The 23,375-nt window shown below is 40.8% G+C and overlaps 1 protein-coding gene across 1 annotated transcript; it reads right to left on the bottom strand.

The window, feature by feature from the left end:
* Positions 1-14,655: 14,655 nt before the first annotated feature.
* MYOD1 (myogenic differentiation 1) lies at positions 14,656-19,649 on the bottom strand. The gene is made up of 3 exons (XM_007442183.2): positions 19,107-19,649; positions 15,379-15,457; positions 14,656-14,915 (listed from the first exon to the last, which is right to left on the bottom strand). The coding sequence occupies exons 1-3, from the start codon at positions 19,647-19,649 to the stop codon at positions 14,656-14,658; spliced, it is 882 nt and encodes a 293-aa protein (XP_007442245.1).
* Positions 19,650-23,375: the final 3,726 nt, after the last annotated feature.

Here is a 23,375-nt window from a genome sequence, read left to right as displayed (position 1 = left end):
CCAAGTTTGGACAACACTGCTCTAGGCCAAGAGGAAGCAGAAAGAAACCCAACATAAATTCCAATGACTGAGCGTTACTCTGCCTGAATGAGCTAGTGACATTACAGGTTTAACGCAGGACAATTCAAGTTAAGCCCCTTAATTCAATTTCCCGTCCCACTCAGCACTACACACTGGTGGGAAAAAACACCATTTTGGGCTGTTCATAATGTGTGCTGGGTGATTAGGGGTGTGGGACGGAGGCTTTCACCACCTGTCAAGTGGCTCATTTCAGTTTCAAAAACAGTTTTGTTTCGTTCGAAACCATATGTCTTTTTATCAACTTTAAATCTTTCTGTAGGTTCTACATATGAAAACCATTGACATACATGTCCTTCTGATAGCAAATCCTCTCGATTTATTTTAAATTCTCCCTGGTGAATATCAAGGATATCACCATAAATTAGTCACTTCTGCTTAGTTACCATTTCTTGACTATAAAATGCTCCTTCTGGAGATAAGCATGAGAGTATTTTCGGATACAATCTAAGTTTATATCTATTCCAAATTCTCAAAATGGCACATCTAATAAAATGATTTTTAAAATCTAATTCACCTTAACTTTATGCTTTGCACCCAAATCTCAGTTCATGTCTTTCCAAATTCAAAAGTCTGCTATTTCTCAGCAACACCCATTCTTTCAACCAAACTAAACAACAAGCAGCAACATTCAATTTGAGATCAGGCAAGGCTAAACCTCCTCTTTCTTTAGCATCTTGCAACACCTTATATTTAACTCGTGGTTTTTTATCTTGCCAGATAAATTTAGTTATATTCTTCTGTCATTGCTTAAATGGTAAATCAGTAGTCACGATTGGTATTGTCTGAAACAAAAATAGCATCCTAGGCAAAATATTTTTATCACAGAATTTTTTTCCCAACAATGACAATTGTAATTTTCCCCATCTTAACATATCTTTCTTAATTTCATTCCATGTCTTAACATAATTATTCTGAAACAACATACAATTCATATTTGACAGATTAACACCCAAATATTTTACCTTTTTCTCAATCTTGAAACCTGTTTTGTTCATCAATTCTATCTGATCCTGTATCTTCATATTTTTGTTAACATCTTTGTTTTGTTTATTAATCTTAAAACCAGCTAATGAACCAAATTCTTTTAGTTTTCTCATTAGTATCTCTATCCCTTTCAATGGATCTTCCAACACCAACACCAAATCATCTGCAAAAGCTCTCAATTTATATGTCTCTTGCTTGATTTTTACCCCCATTATCCCCTCATCTTGTCTTATATTTCTATTTAAAACTTCCAAAACCAAGGTAAACAAAAGTGGGGATAATGGACATCCTTGTCTTGTTCCTCTTTGAATTTCACATGGTTCTGTTAAATCTCCATTAACAATAATTTTTGCTTTCTGTGATTTAGATATTGATTTGACCGATTTTATAAAGTTCTTACCAAAATCCATATCTTCTAAAACTTTAAACAGGAAAGGCCAGTTAAGATTGTCAAAAGCTTTTTCTTCTTCCAAAAAGATCAGTGCAGCTTGTTTTTCATTATGCTGTTCCAGATATTCTATAACATCCATTACTGTTCTAACATTGTCTTTTAATTGTCTTTTAGGCAAAAATCCACATTGGTCTTCATGAACAGAATCTTGTAAAACTATTTTTAATCTATTTTCCAAAATTGTTGTAAATAACTTATAGTCACTGTTATGTGACTATAACAGTCACTGTTATAGACCAATGATATTGGTCTATAATTTTTATTAAGTTTAAATCCTGTCCCTCTTTAGATATTAAACTATATTAGCTTATTTCCAGGATTGTGGCATCCCTTCTCCTTGTAAAATAAAATTCATTGTATTTTGAAGTGACCATAAAATTTCATCCTCAAAACGTTTATAATAAGACCCTGGTAATCCATCTGGCCAGGGGTGCTTTTCCTAATTTAATTTTTTTAAATAGGTTCTGAAAGTTCCATTATTGTTATAGGCCCATTCATTATTTGTCTTTGTTTATCTGTAAGCCATGGTAAATTTTGCATTTTTAAATAATCGTTAGTTCTTTCCAGAGAAATATCCTGTCCTTTTTACAAATTAGAATAATACTGATGAAAAACTTTTTGTATAGCCAGATTGTCTGATAAAACCGTATTTCACTCCTGAAGCTTCAGTATCATCCTCTTTTCTTTCTCTTCCTTAATTTATAAGCTAACCACTTTCCTGGTTTGTTTGCAAATTCAAAATTCCTTTGTTTTACGTAATTCATTTTAGTTTCCATTCCTCTTACTGTCAACATAAGATAGCTGTTGCTGTAATAGTCTGATTTGATATAAAATGCTTGTCTGTTGGCAACTTCTTTAATTCTTCCTCTTTTCTCTTAATCTCCTGTAAAATAGCTTGTGTTTTTATTTGTGCTTTTTTTTTTTCCAATTTGGTATTATATTGGATGAAATAACCTCTAATAAAAGCTTTGCTTGTATCCCAAACTGTTTTTAAATCCATGCCTTTATTTAAATTATTCTCAAAAAAATTCTATTATTTTTTTTCCAATCTTTAATTATCCAGTCTTTTTGTAATAATGTCTCATTTCATCTCAATCTGAAGGTAGTAGGTTTTGTTTTAAGAGTCAAGACACTGGATCATGATCAGAAATTTTTTTTGGTAAAATCTCAACTTTGGTTGCCCTAGTAAACAGGTTTTTTGATATCTATATCATGTCTATCCTTGAAAATGATTTATGTCTTTCAGAGAAATAAGTATGTGTTCTACAATCACCATTTTTTTGTCTCCAGATATCCACTAAAGTTAAATTGTCCATCGAATCAAAAAAAGTCTTTGATAATCTACTTTGAGTAGTTTTAATTTTCTTCTCAGATGTTCTGTCTAGTTGTGGAGAAACAACACCATTTCAATCTCCCATCAAAATCCAGTTCTCATATGAAAAATTTATCAATTTGACTACGGAGAACTGTACGGCTCTGCCATCTACAGGATAAAACATGAACACAATTTAGGAATATTTAATAATAATGAATATACAAAGGAGTTATGTTCTAATCTGAAGTATTTCACTATTTGAAAAAACTGAAACAAGATGTAATTTGTTTGCAAGAGACTCATATAAGAAATAGAGATACGAGGTATCAGATAATTTCCTTTATCTTTGGTTGGAGCACAAAGTCCCAAAAGTAGAGTTTTAACTCCATATAGTTCAATTTCCACCCTCACAAATCTACCTTGTTGATCAGTCAGCATTGGTTGAGATTTTAATGGGGGTTATCATATAAGATAACCCCATTAGGTTTTGTTTTGTTTTTTTTGGCCCTGTTGAAATAAATTCTTCTCCCAAATTTTTACATATTAAATACCTCGTATCTCTATTTCTTATATGAGTCTCTTGCAAACAAATTACATCTTGTTTCAGTTTTTTCAAATAGTGAAATACTTCAGATTAGAACATAACTCCTTTGTATATTTATTATTATTAAATATTCCTAAATTGTGTTCATGTTTTATCCTGTAGATGGCAGAGCCGTACAGTTCTCCGTAGTCAAATTCAATTGTATAATTCTTATCATATACTTTTGTACAGGCTTCGGAAAGTTTGTAAAGTTATACTCTGATCACAATATTTGGATTGGCCCCAGGAGTCCAAAATGAGATCTACTTCCAACAGAAGAAAACCAAGGACTCTGCAGTGAGATGTACTTCTTTGACTTGGAAGCTATGCTGTAAATTTTTCTCAAACAAACAAAACCAACAAACAAAAACTTTTATCATAATAGGAAGAAATTTGCAGACACGGTGGGTAATCTATGGAGATGCAGATCTTGCCCACCTCTCTCCCTCATCATCCCACCCAGTTTCAACAAAGTAAATGCAGAGGTTTTTGAACTCAGCTCCTTTACATTCTTTTGATATCTGTAGAGAAAATGAAATGACATTTGCAGACATAGTTGCCTCTTCTTGCACGTGTAACACCTTACAAATTCCAGCCAGAGGCATGCTGGGTAAAATGTGCAAACAAGTATTTTTATTTGGATATAGTCTGTAGAATCTTCCACTTAGACTGCTCTGTCATTCAGCTCCTTTCCTCTCCTATCCCCATGCTCATATATTATAAGTACGTGTAAGCTCAGTGTAGCTAATTTTCCAGGAAATTTCACTGGTACTCAGAAGCAATAAATTGTTCCCAGTTTGGTTCAGGTCACTCCAAAGGGATCCAGTTTCACCTTATGGAGCCATAGAATCACTTCAAAGCAGTAGTTTAATTCTGGATTTGGGGTTTGCACATCTCTTCCATCAAACTGCTTTTGAGTCCCATATGAAGTGATTACCCAAAACTGCTTTTTCATAACATGCTGACTGTGTATTTCTCTCTTCAAGTGCTAATAAAGTTCTTGGACCTCCAGCACGGTGAGACAGTCCCAACATACCTGGAGGGAATTAATTTGGGAAATGCTGCTTTAGTATAAAGGAATAACTAGGCCTCTGCCTGAACAGACACCTGAGGAACTAAGTAGAAGGACGGCACCGCATCCTAATTCTTTTCATCTGCTCTATAGACAGTTTGGAAAACCACCACCAACGTCATGGAATCTCATTTTGTGACTTCATCCTACATCAGCTTTGCAAATGACAGCTCCATTTTCATCGAGGAATTTCATGCTGCATGGTATTCTTTTGTTGTTGTTGTTCAGTCGTTAAGTCGTGCCCAACTCTTCGTGACCCCATGAACCATATTGCGCCAGGCCTTCCTGTCCTTCACTGCCTCCCTGAGTTTGCTCAGTTTCATGCTCATTGCTTCAGTGATGCTATCTAACCATCTCATCCTCTGCCGTCCTCTTCTCCTTTTGCCTTCAATCTTTCCCAGCATCAGGGTCTTTTCCAAAGACTCCTCTCTTCGCATTAGGTGACCAAAGTATCTGAGCTTGAGCTTCATTATCAGTCCTTCCAATGAGCAATCAGGGTTGATTTCCTTTAAGATTGACTGGTTTGACCTCCTAGCAGTCCAGGGGACTCTTAAGAGTCTTCTCCAGCACCACAGTTCAAAGGCATCAATTTTTCGGCGCTCAGCCTTCTTTATGGTCCAGCTCTCACAGCCATACATTACTACTGGAAAAACCATAGCTTTGACTATGCGGATCTTGGTCGGCAAGGTGACATCTCTGCTTTTTAATATGCTATCTAGGTTTGCCATAGCTTTCCTCCCAAGGAGCAAGCGTCTTTTAATTTCATGGCTGCAGTCTCTGTCTGCGGTGATCTTGGAGCCCAAATAAATGAAGTCTGTTACTGCTTCCATTTCTACCTCTTCTATTTGCCAGGAATTGATGGGTCCAGATGCCATGATCTTAGTTTTTTTAATGTTGAGTTTCAAGCCAGATTTCGCACTCTCCTCCTTCACCCTCATCAAGAGGCCCTTTAGTTCTTCTTCACTTTCTGCCATTAGGGTGGTATTGTCTGCATATCTGAGGTTATTGATCATTCTCCCTGCAATCTTAATTCCGGCTTGTGATTCTTCCAGCCTGGCATTTCTCATGATGTACTCTGCATATAGGTTAAATAAGCAGGGTGACAGTATACAGCCTTGTTGTACTCCTTTCCCTATTTTGAACCAATCGGTTGTTCCGTGACTGGTTCTAACTGTTGCTTCTTAGCCCACATACAGATTTCTCAGGAGACAGGTAAGATGGTCTGGTACTCCCATCTCTTTAAGAATTTGCCAGAGTTTGTTGTGATCCACACAATCGAAGGCTTTTGCATAGTCAATGAAGCAGAAGTAGATGTTTTTCTGGAACTCTTGTGCTTTCTCCATGATCCAGCGAATATTGGCAATTTGATCTCTAGTTCCTCTGCCTCTTCGAAACCCAGCTTGTACATCCGGTAGTTCTCTGTTCATGTATTGCTGAAGCCTAGCTTGTAGGATTTTGAGCATAACCTTGCTAGCATCTCTCCTTGCTATTCTCTGGAAATCTGCATTCAGTTGCTTATATCTTTCCCTTTCACCCTTGCTTTTCACATTCCTTCTTTCCACAGCTATTTGTAATGCCTCATCAGACAGCCATTTTGCTTTCTTGCATTTCTTTTTCCTTGGGATGGTTTTAGTTGCTGCCTCCTGTACAATGTTACAGACCTCCGTCCATAGTTCTTCAGGCACTCTGTCTACCAAATCTAACCCTCTAAATCTATTCATCACCTTCACTGTGTACTCACAAGGAATATGATGTAAGTCATACCTGAGTGGTCTAGTGGTTTTCCCTACATTCTTCAATTTAAGCCTAAATTTTGCAGTAAGAAGCTCATGATCTGAGCCACAGTCAGCTCCTGGTCTTGTTTTTGCTTTCTGTATAGAGCTTCTCCATCTTTGGCTTCAAAGTATGTAATCAATCTGGTTTCGGTATTGACCATCTGGTGATGTCCATGTGTAGAGTCGCCTCTTGTGTTGTTGGAAAAGAGTGTTTGCTATGACTAGCTTGTTCTCTTGACAGAACTCTATTAGCCTTTGCCCTGCTTCATTTTGTGCTCCAAGGCCAAACTTGCCTGTTATTCCGATTACTCCTTGACTTCCTACTTTAGCATTCCAATCCCCTATGATGAAAAGGACATCTTTTTTTGGTGCTAGTTCTAGAAGGTGTTGTAGGTCTTCATAGAACCGGTCAACTTCAGCTTCTTCAGCATCAGTGGTTGGGGCATAGACTTGGATGACTGTGATATTGAATGGTTTGCCTTGGATACGCACTGAGATCATTCTGTCGTTTTTGAGGTTGTACCCCATTACTGCCTTTCCCACTCTCTTATTGACTATGAGTGCAACTCCATTTCTTCTAAGGGTTTCTTGCCCACAGTAGTAGATATAATGGTCACCTGAATTAAATTCACCCATTCCTGTCCATTTCAATTCGCTGATTCCCAAGATGTTGACGTTCAATCTTGTCATCTCATGTTTGACCACATCCAGCTTGCCTTGGTTCATAGATCTTACATTCCAGGTACCTATACAATATTGTTCTTTACAGCATCGGACCTTCTTTTCGCTTCCAGATACATCCACAGCTGAACGTCCTTTTGGCTTTGGCCCAGCCGCTTCACTCTTTCTGGAGCTACTTGGAAATGCCCTCCGCTCTTCCCCAGTAGCATATTGGACACCTTCCGACCTGAGGGGCTCATCTTCCGGCGTCATATCTTTTAGCCTTTTAACATTGTCCATGGGGTTTTCTTGGCAAGGATACTGGAGTGGGTTGCCATTTCCTTCTCCAGTGGACCACATTTTGCCAGAACTCTCTGTCATGACCTGTCCGTCTTGGGTGGCCCTGCACGGTATAGCTCATGGCTTCACTGAGTTACGCAAGCCCCTTCGCCACGACAAGGCAGTGATCCATGAAGGAGGCATGGCATTCTACCTGCTAATTAATGTCCATATGTTTCTTTTACTTGCCAATGTCCATTTCCATTTCATTACCTGGGGGGATTCTGAAGGCTGTTTTGAAGGATGGCATTGCAAGTGGTTAAAATACAGGTAAACAACAGTCTCTAAGGCTAGCACTCAGGAATGAGAGAAGTGTATAATATTCTGACCAGACATTTTAGGAGCATGTTGTCAGGTGGAATGGTAGGTACTGCAAATGGCACACAAATGAGAGAATATGAGGCCTGGGCAGACAAACACAGTATGCCTCACTGTCCTTACTATATCAGGGAGGAAGATCAATGCTCCAAGTGGCTGAAAATATGTCGAACTCTGCTCTTCAACAAACGTGCTGCCATGGTGGCCAATGGAAGAGCAGGTTTGCAGTTCAGAACACATAGTAGGAAAGGAGGAAGGGACTGGAAAGAGAGAAACAAGCATGCTCAGGCAGCCATTCCTAAAGAGGCATAGCAGCTCATATCAGTTCTTAAATTGATATGTGTTGAGTTGTTTGTTCCAGAAATGCGTGTCTTTTTTCTTTCATTTTACTGCTCCTACTTTTAGAGATGTAAGCTGCCCAGAGTCTCTGAGAGTTGGGGACCTCTAAATCCAGTAATGAAAAGGAAGGAAGGAAGGAAGGAAGGAAGGAAGGAAGGAAGGAAGGAAGGAAGGAAGGAAGGAAGGAAGGAAGGAAGGAAGGAAAGAGAAAGCAAATGCACCTGACTTCTCAGCAGAAGTCTTCTTTTCCCCCTGGCTACAGCCTGATGGAACATCTACTGAACTTGATGGATGGAGGAGCTTGATGCAACTTTCTCAGCAAGGCACTGAAGTGGTTTTGCTTCTTTCTGGAGTTCTTTAGCTCTTGAATCATAGAGAGGGAGGGAAAAGGCTTAGCATTTCATGCTTTGAAATTCTCTAGAAAATATATACTGGTGATCACTATTTTAGAGGGGATGATCCCTCTACTTAAAGGGTTCTGTGGATGTTAACATTTTCTGATAGAGTTCTGATATTCTAAATAACATGCCACATTCTCTTTATCATTTGCTTGTGTAATGACACAACCTTTCAACACATTGGCATCATCTGTTGACTGCAATAGTTTGAGCTTTGGTCACAGTCACACAGATTATGACAGCACTCTTGACCTTTGGGGGAAAAATGTGAGGAGAAAGCCTTGTTATATCTATTCCTAGGAAAGCTCTGAATGTTTCATGATTTCTAAAATTGACTAACGTCTCATCCTAAACTTGAAACACTCAGGCCATTATGGAGAAGTGACTCATAAGGGAATAAGGTTTGTCTGCCAACTCACCCTCTTCTGCCACACTTCAGTGATACATATGGGATAGAAATCATTGGTTAACTATTCACAGCTAGCAGTGCTTTGCTTCTTGGTAGTAGCTTATTTTTTTAAGAATAAACAGGTTACTGGCTCTCAGGTTCTTGGTAGAAAGTTTCACCATTAGTTCCTGTGATTTAGAAACTCATGAGGATATGGCATAGCAACAATGTCAAGGAATAGGGTTTTTAGGTGCTGTATAAGTTCTTCTTTCCAAAGCTTTATGTTCTACATTTTATTTTCTGTTTGACAAACATGGAGCTTGGAGACATAACTAGCCTGCAGTTATTATAGTGAAGGGCAAGAAAGTCACTTAAATAGTAATTAAAATAGGTTTTAAATGGAATAAAGAAAATAAATTTAAATAATTCCATTTGCTACTGAAAGTCCTTGGGAAATTGTGCTGATGTAATATGGCAATTTATAGATACCCTTTGTCAGCATGATCTTGCTGGAATCCAGGGATGACCCAAAGGAAGCCAGGGCCGCATCAAGCCCTGCAAACTGTAGATTCCCATTCCTGAGATAAAGATTGCCGAGCTGATCTTTTCTCCATTTTTCATCTGCAATGGATTGGTGCACTTCACAGACAGCAAGAATAAATTTGACTTAAACAGAGGATTTTATATTTCAGAGAACAGGGACAACGGTTCCCAGCCAGTGGGAAATCTAGGTTTTAATTCCAAAAGATCAGAAGCGGGGAGACTTGACTAGATTTAGAAACGTTGTGATATGGGATGCTGGAATAAACAGAATTTCAATTTGATTAGTTGGGAGATTCTAATGTTCCTAAATTAAACATGATTCTCATGAAGTATCAAAGGTTCACAATATTTTCTGTGAAGAAGCATTTATCCCATTCATCTTAATGATCTCTGCTCTGTTTATATTTTATTTTGCCCATTGTAGTTTTGCTCTACATGTTTATAACTATTGACAAAAAGTAAGTTATGCCTGCCTGTGATATTCCTTTGGTTGGTTTTTTGGTTTATTAATGAATTAAACTTAATCTGGGCTTCCAAAATAGCTAACAATATTTAAAGTAAGCTAGAAAAAATGTTGGCTAGAGGGGTTCCGAACTTACAGCTTGATTTCTTTTTCTATAATTGGAAAAGTCTGCTCCTTCTGCCTCCCCACCTAATGGCAGTCTTACTAATGGTAGTTGGTATAGCAGTAGTAGTAATGGTGGTAGAAATGATAATAGGATAATTCTGCTGGAACTGGATCCATGGACAACAGAGATCTGTGTGTCTGCAGCTTTCTATCCTATGGTGGTACAACTGAGAAGTTGATATCCTATTAATTCATTGTCCTGTCACATTGTCCAAGTTTTTTCTTGGTGTGTTAGAAAAAAAATGCACATCTGAACCATGTGCCCCTGTGAGTGAGTGAAAAAGAATGTGTCTATTTTGAGATGTGTTAAATGCATATTCTCTGTTGTAACGTTAGAAGCAGCCTGTGGAAAGTTGGACTGCTAAAATAAATCATTGAAATTCAATACTGAGGGATACTTGTAGAATAGGGTGTTCGTTATTGAGCACAACTATTTTGACAGAGCGCTGTAAGGTTCCATCTTTATGTGAGCAGATAATTTCTCTTGCTTTCAAGAAGCATTGCTGTAGAAAAGAAAGCAAGGGAATTGTGAGACAAATTTTTGTGGCAATGTATGTGGCCGTTTCTGATCCTTTACCTCTCTTCAACAGTGAGAGAATTTTCCAGTGAGAAAAACAAATTTATCAGACTTGAGAAGTGCATGGGAAGGGGTTTTGCAATACCATTATGTTTAAACGAACAATGGCTGTGCCCTTCCTAGTCACTCCATTGCTTGGGTCTGTCTGTCTGTCTGTCTGTCTGTCTGTCTCCCTCCCTCCCTCCCTCCCTCCCTCTCTTTCTTTCTTTCTTTCTTTCTTTCTTTCTTTCTTTCTTTCTTTCTTTCTTTCTTTCTTTCTTTCTTTCTTTCTCTCTCTCTCTCTCTCTCTCTCTCTCTTTCTTTCTTTCTTTCTTTCTTTCTCTTTCTTTCTTTCTTTCTTTCTTTCTTTCTTTCTTTCTTTCTCCTTGATTATGTGCCATCAAATCGGTGTCAACTCTTAGTGACCACATAGATTTTCTCCAAGAATAAATAAGTAAACAAATAAATAATTTTAAAGCAGGATTTATAAAAATAAATACCCATTTGCCAACCTAATGTCTGTGTGTAAATAAGGTGGAAAGGGTCCAGTGTGACTTAGATAACTTCTAGTTTTGTCTGTTTTTTAAAAAAATTGTTTACTTTTAATATTTAAAATCCACCAAAGCAATGGACTTCTAATTCCAAAAGGAACATAAAAAACATAAGAACCAATAATAATATCCCCAAAGTTTAAAAACAGGAATAACGTTTATTGAAGCATTTTAAAAGGCCATATTTAAAAGTTGTTTAACCACTCCCAAAAGCCAAGAGAAAGGGAGGCAACTGTTAACGCCAAAGGGAATGCAATTCTTCAGTTTAGGAGAGGGATTCAGAAACCAAAACTGATCCTTCCCTTATGCCCAGCAACTGGGCTTTGTAAGAGTCACTGCTCTCCAAAGGATTTCTCCTGCAGGTTTTGCCAGATCCCTAAGGAGACAGGTACCTTCTAGGAAGAAAAGGGAAAGTCTTCTTCCACTTGAAAGTGATGCCAAGCAAATGCATGGGGAAGTCCATGCAGTTTTCTTGGCAAGAGGAAGAAGCTTGCTATTGCCTTCTTACAGGATATTTTTTACTTCCCAATTTAGCCTCCAGCCCTGGTATTCCATGAAGGAATCCTGCCCAAGTACTAACCAGTCCAGACCCTGCTCAGCTTCCAGGCCTAGCCAAGGTCAGCCAAGTACTGTCACCTGGGCTTAAATCTCTGAAGATAAGATTCACAATCTTTTTCAGGGTGAGGGCTGAACTTGTTCTTTGAGTGGCAAATTGGTGAACAGCCTTCAAACTGGAGACTGAACCATGACAAAGAGGGCAGCTCCAGATCAATGTGCTTAAATTTGCATTAAGATATATAAAATAAAGTAAAATAAAATATAAAATACTTTTTTTTACTGTAAACTGCTCAGAGTCACTCCACAGTGAGATGGGCGGTGACAAATTTGAAATATAAATAAATACATAAATAAATAAAAATAATAAGTCAATATTATCTTTCCTTATAGATAGGAGTGTCTGCAGGACATAGTCAAATAAGTCATGATTGGCAGCCTCAATGGTGAGAATGAAGCTTTGCCCATTTTTATATGAGTTGGTCACATTAAAATCAGAATGTTTGGACATGTCTTAAGCCAGAAAGTATCAGATCCAGAATAATACAGTACCCTCAGAGCTCAATCTGCCAAGCCTCTGTCCAAAGCTGGAAAAAGATTTATGTGAAGTAACAGAGCCACACTCCCCGCGCCGCCTCTGGGTCCTGACAGATCTGAAAAGCAGACTCAGTCTCATGTCCTGGTTGAAAGACTGGTTTAAGTGGGTCCTGAAAATCAGTATTATCCAAAGGTACAATGTGCAATGCCACCACGTTTGATGAGCCTTTTCAATCTTACCTGCTCCACATGTGTTGGTTAAGGATTATGGGAGTTGAAGCCAGTTCTATCTGGAAGGCACCAGGGAAGACTATTCTTGGTATATTGGTACACCAATACAAATAATATATTGGAGGAGGAAAATGGTAAACGTGGCTAATAGCACAGCATTCCCGAAGGTGGTACCCTCTGCTTCAAAGAAAGAACAACTTGGCCAGAGGAAAATCCAAGAAGCCTGCCTACTGGCCAGAAAAAGAACAGCTGCATGGAAGTTATTTCCCCCATCCCTGCCAGAAATAACATTTGGCTCCAGCTGCTGGTTGCCCAGGAACTGCAGAAGTGAGGGAAGACCAGAGGAATAAGGGCTACTTGGTCATTTATAGCATCTCAGTTCAAGCCAGGGAACCCCAGAAGCTGACACCAGAGAATCTAGAAGTGTTGGATGAAGAAGAGGCTCAAGAAATAGAGGCCTCCAAGAATTGGGAAGACCCTTCTGGTGGCCACAGGGATTTCAGGGGATCTGGAAGGCTTGGCCAACTCCCCAATAAGCAGTGACCAGCCAGCACCAGCAGTGACCAGTGGCAAAGCAGGAGAGTCTAGAAAGTGAGCAATTTTGGATCCAGAAGGCTGGGAAGTTCTCTGAACCCAAAGCTCTGAGAACTAAGCACTAGTAGAAAAGAAGCATCCAGAGAGAAGCCCAACATGTAGTCAGTAATGGAGCACTGGAGGCAGCCTAACCCACTCCTCCATAAAGACACAGAAAACATCAGTTAATACTACTAAAAAGAGCTACTGGGAGCAGGTGAGGAATTAGAGTCTGGCTAAAAGAAACTTCCAACAACCTTCACTTTCCAGCAGGATCCAACAACCCACACAAGTGAGTGTGGGTTAACATGGGCTATGGAGGACCAGGCATAGGTCAGAAGTCCCCGTGGGGTCAGAGTTCAAGTTAAAAGGGAAAGTTAAAGAACAGGAATGAGAACTGTAGAATATAGAAGGTAAAATTGTTGATAAAATAGGACAGTATATTAAGTAATAGACATGAGAAAATAAAGCAGACAACTAGTTCTATTGTAAGAAAAAGAAGAAATCTCTTGGTGCTGTTAAAAAAAATCTATATTTTTCTAGAATCTTATAATAAAACTCCTATTTAATGAGAATTGTGGGTCTCCCTGACTTTAACTAGTGCCATCTCACAAAGAACCTATGATAGTTAAGTGACCCCTCAAAATATATAATGGATTTAATTAGAAGGGATAGCCCACAATGTATTTGTTATAACATTCCATTTGCTTATCGACCTATCATGACAAAATTAAAATTGCATATTTATAAAAAAAAAGTGTATCTGGGAAGTGCTCATTTCAGAAATGGGTAGTTTATGACTGAGTTTGCAGTCCTAAGAAAACATGGATTAGGTTCACACATCACTCTGCATTTAATTAGAACTCAGCATATTGGGGGAATCCAGTCATTATAGTTTGTAAACTGTGTTTGATGGTTTATCACAATGCATGATTCTATGCACAGAATTATTGAATAAACATGGCTTAGCAAGATGTGTGAACTCCTTGGATGTCCTGCCAAGTAATTATCTACAATGAAAATGTCAGAACATCCACAATAAATGTAACAATATGTGACTTGACAAAACAAAACTAAACAAGAATTACTTGTCAATATTATAGTGAGAGCATTCCTGAAATTCCTAGCTGAAGACAAATAACTCCAACGATTCTATAAATAAGGATCTTTATTTAGAATATTGTTGAAAACATTCTCAGCATCCATATTGTATAAATATATAAAGTTAAAGTTTGGCACAACAAACCAAGCAACATTAAATACATACATTTTTATTGTTCTTTCCATGGAAACTTTTTTTTTGGCAAAGTATACAAAATAATTATTTTTGGTTTTTTTACAAAAAAAAAATGGTCCACAACCTTTTCTGCATATATGTGGATGTGATTCTGGGGTGGGGGGTTTAGATGGGAGGGGGAATTGCAAAGAGAGGCAGCAATTCTGAATGCATCAGGCTGCTTTAACTATATAGATAGAAATGGGATTTAAGCAGCCTGTCCGGGACCTATAAGGATCCCCGTACATTGACCATTTCACGGTAAAAACATTGGCCATTTCATGGTGCATAATTCTAAAAGATCTCTATATACAAATTAAATAGCTTTTGTTTATAACAAATAAATAAGTGCATTCTTGGAGTAATACTAGCATGGAAAAAAGGAATTATTAGATTTGAAAGCGAGTAAAAAAAAGCCGTAAGTATTGTCCATTTTCAGTCTTGGAAATGCAGGCTTAAGTATGATTGCTGGTTAAAAGAGAGCATTCATCTTGTTTGCACTTCATAGCACTTGGTAAATAGGGTTGCTGGCACTGTTGTTGGCAGAGTCCTGAGGAACCTGAGTACAGCTGGCTGGGGAACTGGTTTGGGCTCCAGTATCACTCAGGCTGGCCCCTTCGTGGAGTGAGCAAGGGCTCCCTTCAATCCCACTTTCAGCTGTGGGTAGAGCAGGACAGGCTGTGCTCTCTGTTGAAATCCTTTCCACAATGCTTGACAAGCAATCTAGGCTGGAAACCACTGAGCTCTTCCCTTGCTTGGAATCTAAAGACAGGGAGATCAGTCAATCTCAGCACAAAACTGAGAAGCTACTTTTTGTACAACTCCTCACACACACGCACACGAAATACATGTTTTATATCTCATATCATACATTGCTATTCAGCAGTCAAGTGAACTCAACTTAACCCTAGCTAAATGCCTACTTAGTCCCCCTGTAGCTGGCAATTCAATGGAAATTACAGTAATGGCATATAAGCTATTAATAAAGTGCAAAGCTGGGAACATAAAAATGGACTAATTGTTTTAAAATTTAAGTCTAATGTTATGCACTGACCGAACTGCTCATGTTGACCACCACTGAAAATTAAATGCATGCAAATTAGTAACAGGAACATTATATTTGATGAAATGTATTGCTTTCAGTTATTTATATATGGGTAAACCCCCCCCCCCAATATTATATATCTTAATTTAGAAAAAAAAAAATTTAAAGGCAGAAACTCACCACTGAGCGATTCTGAATAGTAGTTGCTGTCATAACTGCTCCTTCTACGAGAACTGCAAGGAGGTCCACTGTAATCCAGCTGAAACAAAACCCAACAATATAAGGCATTTGGTCAGAAACCTACCACAAATCTCCATTCAAAAGTTTAATGATCCTTTCATATTGTGATAAATATGCAGCCCTTTAAATATCAGATGTCACACATTTCTCACAACTCTTGAAATATTTATATATATATTTCATTCTGCATTTCATTTGATCTTTATTGCATTTGAGAGCAAACTCAGGAATTATATAAATCCCTACTCTAGTTATTTAGGTCTTGTGGAACACTTTTCCATATATAAATACTAGTCTTGTGTGCTCTTACAATGACCCTTTATGTGAGATGGTGCTGGAAGTTGGAATGAGCCCTTGTCAACCCAGAGAACTAATGAGGGGGCATTTGGGTAGAAAAATCTCACCTAATGGTAGCAGTGGCCTTTATTACCATACCAAATAGTTTTATTTATTATGCACTGTTCTATTGTGGTGTTATTTTTTAGTTTCATATCATGCAGCCACCTAGAGTCACACTGGATTGAAGTGGCATATAAACCTCAACAAATAAATGAACAAGAAAGCAAACATTCCTTGTTGTCCAGAAGGCCATTAAGACCTTGGCTCTCCCCTGAGGTTGGGGTCAGGACGGGAGGGGAACCCTGCATTTGTGGTTCTGTGATGGAATTGTTAACAGCGCTTGGTGGTTTGAAAGGGTTTATTTATATATTTATCGTCTTTTTAAAATTTAATTGCTGTTATACATCCAGAGGTATTTTATATAATATGGGTGGCCATCAAAATGTTTAAATTAATAAATAAAAGTAGGTAAATAAATAAACCTTATGACTGAGAAGTCCATTGTTCTGGAGGAACTCTTTTACTCTTAACTGAATTCCAAATATTCATGAAAGTAGGGAACAAAATTAAACTAGAAGAGAACTTTGCACAGAGTGGCCTTCTTGAAATTTAGTTAGTAACAGAGTGGCCAAGGATTATGCATGACTCACTTGTCTTTCCTTGTCGGATGATCTCTCTGGCAAGCTACAGCCTCCTAGACTTCCTGTACTTTGGTTAAATCCTTAGAAAAGACTCCTCCTCTCAGACTATTTTAGACTGGGATATGTATGCAGCCAGGGAGGTTTCAAACCGATTGAAAGGTATGTAACAGTAACCCTGTCACACTCGCAACAATAAAATAAAATCAGCTCAACCAAAGTTTAAGTATCAAGAAAGCCCAAGGCCCGCTCAACATTGGAACTCACTGAGTCACTCAGGGACAGCCATTCCTTTTCAATCTAGCCCAATTCATGGGCTTGTTATTGTGGGAACAGGATGCAGGGGGAAGAGACTCTCATATGTGTTACCTTGAACCCTCAAGGGAAAAATATCCCAAGAACAAGTTGTTGTTTTTTTTAAAAAAGGGTGCAGTTTTTTGGGGTAGAAAAGTCTGTGAAATTGCAAAACAGATTTTACTGCAGCATACTGCAAAGTACAATCTTCACTTTTTTCCATGTTGCTGTTAGATATATCAAACCAGTTCATCATTGCAAGAAGTCTCCAATACGTTAGTTATGTCCACAGCAGTCTTATAACTTTTTGCCTAGCGACGCTTCTAAAAGTAAAAACTTCCTAAAACTGCAACACTATGCACATTTACTAGAGAGTAAGTTCCAAGGAACTCAGGATGGTCCTTAGCAGACATGCAGAGGATCCATTTGTAAATAATGCTTTTCTTCTAGAAAGGCTTTGAATTAGCATACTTTAATGAGCACCTTTCAGTGAAGGTTCTCCAGATATGAGTAGATACAGAAGTATTTACTTTGGACTGCTCCATTCCTGAGGTGGTGAATGAGATGAGGGTATAATTTTAATTACCATCCACCATCTCAAATATATTAACTTTAGGATATATAGCTGTATTGGTAGGGAGAACAGAGATATATACTTTGGACAGGCAAAAATGAGAATGTTCCATTTAACTTACAGGATAAGTATACATTCCCCCCAGTGATTAAATTTCATAAGCAAATAGTAATTATATTTGCTCCAAGAAAAAAAAAACAAAAAACAGAAGGGCTCATTTTACTGCAAGGAGGTCAGAGGGACTTGAATTTCAGAAGCCACAGATTGAATTTCATGCTACAGATCCTCTGGAACAGAAAGAGTGATACTCATGGTTTGTTCTCTAACTATTCAATGTTGCTGTTACAGTATTTTATGTGGCTTCCTTGGGGGGGGGTGTGTTTGAGTGTGTGTGTGCACCTTCAAGTCAGTTTTTCACTCCTGGCGACTGCCTGGACTAGTCCCTGAAGTTTTCTTGGCAAGATTTCAGAAGTGGCTTGCCACTGCTTCTTTCCTAGGGCTGAGAGAGAGTGACTGGCCCAAGGTCACCCAGCTGGATTTGTGCCTAAAGTGGGACTAGAATTTATGATCTCTCAGTTTCTAGCCTGGTGCTTTAACCACTACAGCAAACTGGCTCTCTTGTTGAAGGTGTTTAAAAAACTGTCTATTTTTTTCTTTGAGCTGGAGCCACCAAAGTTGCTTCGGTTGAAGGGCAACCCATTACTTGACTAAATAAATAAATGTACTCTGTAGTTTAGAGAGCATGTCCACTTGAAGTAAAATCTCACCAGCTCAGTGGTGCTCATTCCTTAGAATGCAGCTTTACTAATACAACTATGGCTGGATGAAAAGTTATTTAGCTTCCCTGATGAACTGGAACCATCTACACAGTTAAAAGCAGAACAGAGACTATTTATTCCATCAATTTATTACAGCCATGGACACATAGGAATTTCCATATCAAATTCCTCCTGTGGGCAACTCCTGTCTCCACCCTAATTCCTGAGGGAACAAATAGCCTAAACTGGGATTGAAACAACAGACCCCCCTCTTTACTCCAGGCTCAGAGCACCAAAAAAAAAAAAAATTGCCTATGGAAAAAACTAAGAAACTTTTTCTTCTCTTTGTCTCAGATTAGATTAGGCCTGTTTCAGCACCGGAATGGAGCATTCTTTATTTTCCTGGGCATAAGGGTGAACCAAAACTGATCCTCTTTGCCAGGGAATCAGAGGGCATTTGCAGACAGATGGCTCTAAACATGGCCCATCAAAAGGCATCTCAGAATGATTATAGCTTTCCCTTTAGCCCTGGAAAGAAAAAACATGCAGAGAAAACCTGGGAGAATGCCATACTGACTAAAGGAGAATAACTGCACCATATCTCCTCTTAAAACACAGAAGTCTTCCATTTTTCCTAGTGCTACAAGCAGCTCACCAGCCTATTTTCAGTAGTTACCACTCCCAGAAAGGTGTGCTAACACTCACAGTCCTAAGAAGCTTTTTAGGAAGCCATAACCACAGACTGGAAGTCGGGGTTCCCTCTCCCACCTGGGGACTATAGTTTCTGAAATAGCCGGGGCAGCAGGCTGAATGAAACAAACATATTTTGTGGTTTGGGTTGGCTGAGGCACGGATGGGGACTTCCCGCGGTGGTGCCCCAGACCCCAGAGCAACTAGTCCTATTTCAGGCCAGAGGCTTTTCATCTTTAAGGCGGACTGTCAAGACATGCGGGGGGGGGGGGGAGCTGCCCTTGATGACTGTCCGTGTCCCCACGCTATGCAAGGCACAGGCAGACCGAGGTGTCTGGGTTAGCAGCGGGTGCTCGCGCCAGCGCGCGGACTCACCATGCCGTCGGAGCAATTGGAGCGGGGGCTGGATGCATCGGAGTCGCCGCTGTAGTGTTCCAGGACTGGGTAGTAGACATCCTCTTGCTCGCGCAGCAGCGCCTGCAGGCTTTCGATGTAGCGGATGGCGTTGCGCAGGATCTCCACCTTGGGCAGGCGCTGGTTCGGGTTGGTGGAGGTGCAGCGCTTGAGGGTCTCGAAGGCCTCGTTGACCTTGCTGAGTCGCCTCCGCTCACGCATGGTGGCTGCCTTGCGGCGGTCGGCGTTGGTGGTCTTCCTCTTACAGGCCTTGCACGCCCAAAGCAGGCAGCGTCCGGCCTGGTGGTGCCCGCTGGGCGCCCGGATGTGCTCGTCCTCGTGGCCGTGGTGGTGGCTGTGCTCGTCGGCCTTCAGCAGGCCTCCCACGTGCACCAGCCGCGGGTCCAAGTCCTCGAAGAAGTGCATGTCCGACGTGTTGAAACAGGGGTCGTCGTAGAAGTCGCCGGCGGGCGAGAAGGAGCAGAGGGAGCCGTCGGTCAGGTCCATGTGGCCTAGCACGTCCATGGAAGAGCGGTAGCCGCCGGGCTCTCCACCCGGGCAGACGGCGCGGGGCTCCCTAGTGTTAAAGGCGGGCGGGAGGGGGGCACCGGGGCCTCTGGTGCCGTTGGTCGGCTTCTCCTTCCAGCGAAGCCGAATGGCCGCGACCCCTAACTCGGAGAGAGCGAGCGAGCGCGAGAGACAGAGGTAGCCGACTGCCTTGGGCGGGAGGGGGCTTCGCTCTCGCCTCTAGTTTCCTTATCCCCCCCTTCCCCCTTCCTCTGCCGCTCTGCCTGCCTGGAAGAAAATGACAGGCCCTTCCCAATGCCATCCAACCAGGTCGCCTCGTGGCTCTATTTATCCCGGAGAGGAGGCTGGGCATTCCTCCGCGGCCACCTCTGCTCCACCTGCCGGCCTATCCCCTTGGGCCTCGCAAAGCCGGTCGCCGGGAGGGGGTCTCCAAGTGGGCGGGAGGGGAGAGGCGAGAGGCCGCGCCGTCGTGATTGGACGGCAGCCGAAGAGACGCCCGTCCGGCGAGAGTTGGAGAAAACGTGGCCGTGTTTTGGGGAAGGGAGGGGGCAAATGTCAAAACGCCTGTCGGGGAATCAGCCTCGCAGCCGGAAGGGGGGTCGAAATCCGCTCGCCTAATCGACCCTGGTCAGAAGGGAGGCGATACTGCCCTCGGGTTTCGTTCGTTTTAAACGTGTGCTTCTAGTCTTTGTCCAGCTCTTGGAATAACTTGAGAAAGGAATAAATGCAGCTGTGTAATAAGAGCCGTTTTTGCAAACGAATGGTCTTTTTTCCTCCAACCCCAGACTCATTCATACTGTATATTCATTCTCTCTCCCTCCCCCTCCCTCTCCATAAGACAATTCATCATTTTACCGTGTCAAAACATTACATTCTGTGCTATCTATTGAAAGGTTAAAAAAAAAAAATTACTAATCTTGAGACCGACACCGAATTTATTTATTTTTTCCAGGGTCGCGAAATCACTGATGGTTAAATTGAAGGCGTTTGGGAGTCGCTTTGCAGGGATTTCCCTGGTTTCGGAAAGTGTCAATATCACTATTTTTCCGTTTGGAAGAGGCTTCTGGAGGATTTTCCCATCGAAGCCGTCCTATTTATGCAACTGCTTTATTCTGTTTTACCCCCGCCGGGTGCTTTTAATCGACCTATCTATAAAACACGACGATGACCCGGTTTGTAATATTCGATCCCAAGGTTGGGTTTCCCGAAATGTGGTCACTGGTTGTAGCAACTTCGGCGTTTTTTCCCCACCCCTGCTTTAAATCTCGGTGCGCACGAGTGAAAATCTATCATCATCGAAGGAGGCAATAATGTCCGCGAAAAGCGTCTTCTCGTTCTTGAATGAACACGCTCTGGTTTTTCAATTCAACATTTTTTACTTCACGGGGGGAAGTAATCGTGTGGGATTCCATCGTAGCTGCTCATCTGAAGGCGGATTTGATTCCGTGTCTGTTTTTCGATTTCAACTATTGTGAGAATGGGAGGGGGACAAAATTAAAGATTCTTCCATTGCTCCCCCCACCCCCACCCCCGCCGCCGCCTTCGGATGATAAACAGCCGCCCTTTAAAAAGAGACGGAAAGGGTCGCCGTGGTAAACTTCTCCAGTCGCTGCATGATTGCGATCTATACACCTTGCCGTCCCTGGGGACAAATTGGAAGCAGGATTTTGAAGTGGGTGGGATTACAAAACCAGGGCGCTCTGCAGGTAATTTCTGGTGGGTGGGATGTCGTCTCTTCTCGTCAGCCTAGGAGTTTTTCAAGACGACCCGTCGACGTTTGTTGCTTTACTTTTCGGGTTTATTCTACCCTACCTGATTTTAAAGACTGAATAGCCGGGATCAGAAAACAGCGGCTATCTTGAGCTACAAGTAAATTAAAAGAGTGCTTAGACCGGTAGAAAAAGCGTTAGAGGCATCGTGATAGGAGGCATTGAATTCCAACGTCCGACGGAAAGGATTTGTGGATCGCAGCCCCTTAACTTTGACGTTGCTGCGAAATCTGGTTCGAGCGAGGAGAAGATCCTTTGGGTGTTTTATAAATTGGGACGAGGGAGGGGGAGGGCTTGCGCATGGTTGATAACATTCAGCCAACCCACGAAACAGTTGCAAGGGTAAGACCCCGGCCGACGAGCAAGGGGTGGGAAAAGCGGTTCCGAAGGCCCAAAAGTTGAGCGCCTGGAGCGGAGTGGCGAGCCGGCATCCCGCAGGAAAGTCCCTCGGCCCTGGGGAGGAAGTGGTGCTTGTCGACAGGCCTTTCTGTAACCCAAGCACCCAAGCACCTTTCTCTTTCCATCCCCCTCCTCCTCTCTAGAGCATCTCCTTTTGAGGGGTGGGCAGAATTTGTCAACCCCAGTCCTATTTACTTATTTTTATGTCTTTGATAGTAATCTTCCTTTGTACTCCAGTGAGTATTGGACTCAGCGCTTAAAAAGGTCTACGGAACAGCTTCACCAATGCTGCCCACCAAGGTTTGCAAACTTGGTGCTTGATACCCAATCTGGTGCCCATCCCCAGCTTAGCTGGACATTTAGGGAGTTGGAGTCCCAGTAAATCTGGAGCAGTGTGTCTCAACCTTGGCAACTTTAAGAAGTGTGGACTTCAACTCCCAGAATTCCCCAGCCAGCCATGGGAATTCTGGGAGTTGAAGTCCACACATCTTAAAGTTGCCAAGGTTGAGAAACACTGATCTGGAGGGGACCAGCTCTTTCCTTTCTGAAAGGAGAGCCCTGAAAGACTTGCCTAGCTGATTTGGCATAGAGAAGGAGCAGGAGATGGTTGTTCTGTCCTTCTGGACAATAGGACATTTGCCCAATGAGAGTGCCATAGCTACCAGAAAGAAGGACCTGTCATTTTAAACAGGGAAAACTAAATAGATGGTGGACGTTTCTAAGTCTTGGCACCAGGTTGGTATGCACTCAACATTTTCCAGAAATACAGGAATGACGGAATAATTAGGAGCATGTTTTATTGGTGATTACTTAGAAATAAATCTCATTGTGCAGGGTGGGACTGGCTTCCATATAAATAGGAAGGATCCCCTTGCCTTTTTATTCTCCAGCTGCAAACAGGATTCTGATCTATATGCTCCCATATGTACTGCACTGTACTCCTATATGTACTGTAGCTCCTATAGTGGGACTGATCATATCTTTCAGAAAGTACTTCTGCCATAATAGCCCATCATCCTTGGTGATGTTGGCTGGAGTTTATGGAATTTATAATCCAAAATATCTAGAGAGCACCAGGCTGCCAAGCTCTAATAAACTGTCTTTCTTCTAAGAATCCATGTTTGCATAATGAGATGTAGACAGGCAGTGTAATTTTTTTGGCTACATTACATTATAATATAGTCATAGGTTTAATTACTTATTTTTACCATAACCTGGGAACAGCAACAAACGCAGGAGAAACAAATTAAAATTTCTACTTTTTCTCTTGTCTGTTGATATAGCACAATTATAAACAAGTTAATAAGTAGAAGTAATTAGTCAGTGGTATGTTGTCATGGAGTATTTTACAGGACAGGGGGTTTATGTCAACAAGCATGTCTTTGTTATCATTTAACAAAGACTTAAATAGGAATCCAAGGATGACTGTCTGATCTTTGCACAAAGGCCATTTATTAAATCATCAGGTACTGTCCTAGTTAATGTCAAATAAATGAATTTTGGTTGATTGCTTCTTAAAAGATTACAGATGAAGTTAAGCAAGTTCATCTGTTGA

The sequence above is a fragment of the Python bivittatus genome, unplaced genomic scaffold (assembly GCF_059951505.1).
Source record: "Python bivittatus isolate LINGU-HERP-01145 unplaced genomic scaffold, Pbiv_v1 ctg000480_np1212, whole genome shotgun sequence".
NCBI classification, from domain to species: domain Eukaryota; kingdom Metazoa; phylum Chordata; class Lepidosauria; order Squamata; family Pythonidae; genus Python; species Python bivittatus.
The sequence above is the reverse complement of the archived record's forward strand: the minus strand, read 5'-3'. Positions and strand labels throughout refer to the sequence as shown.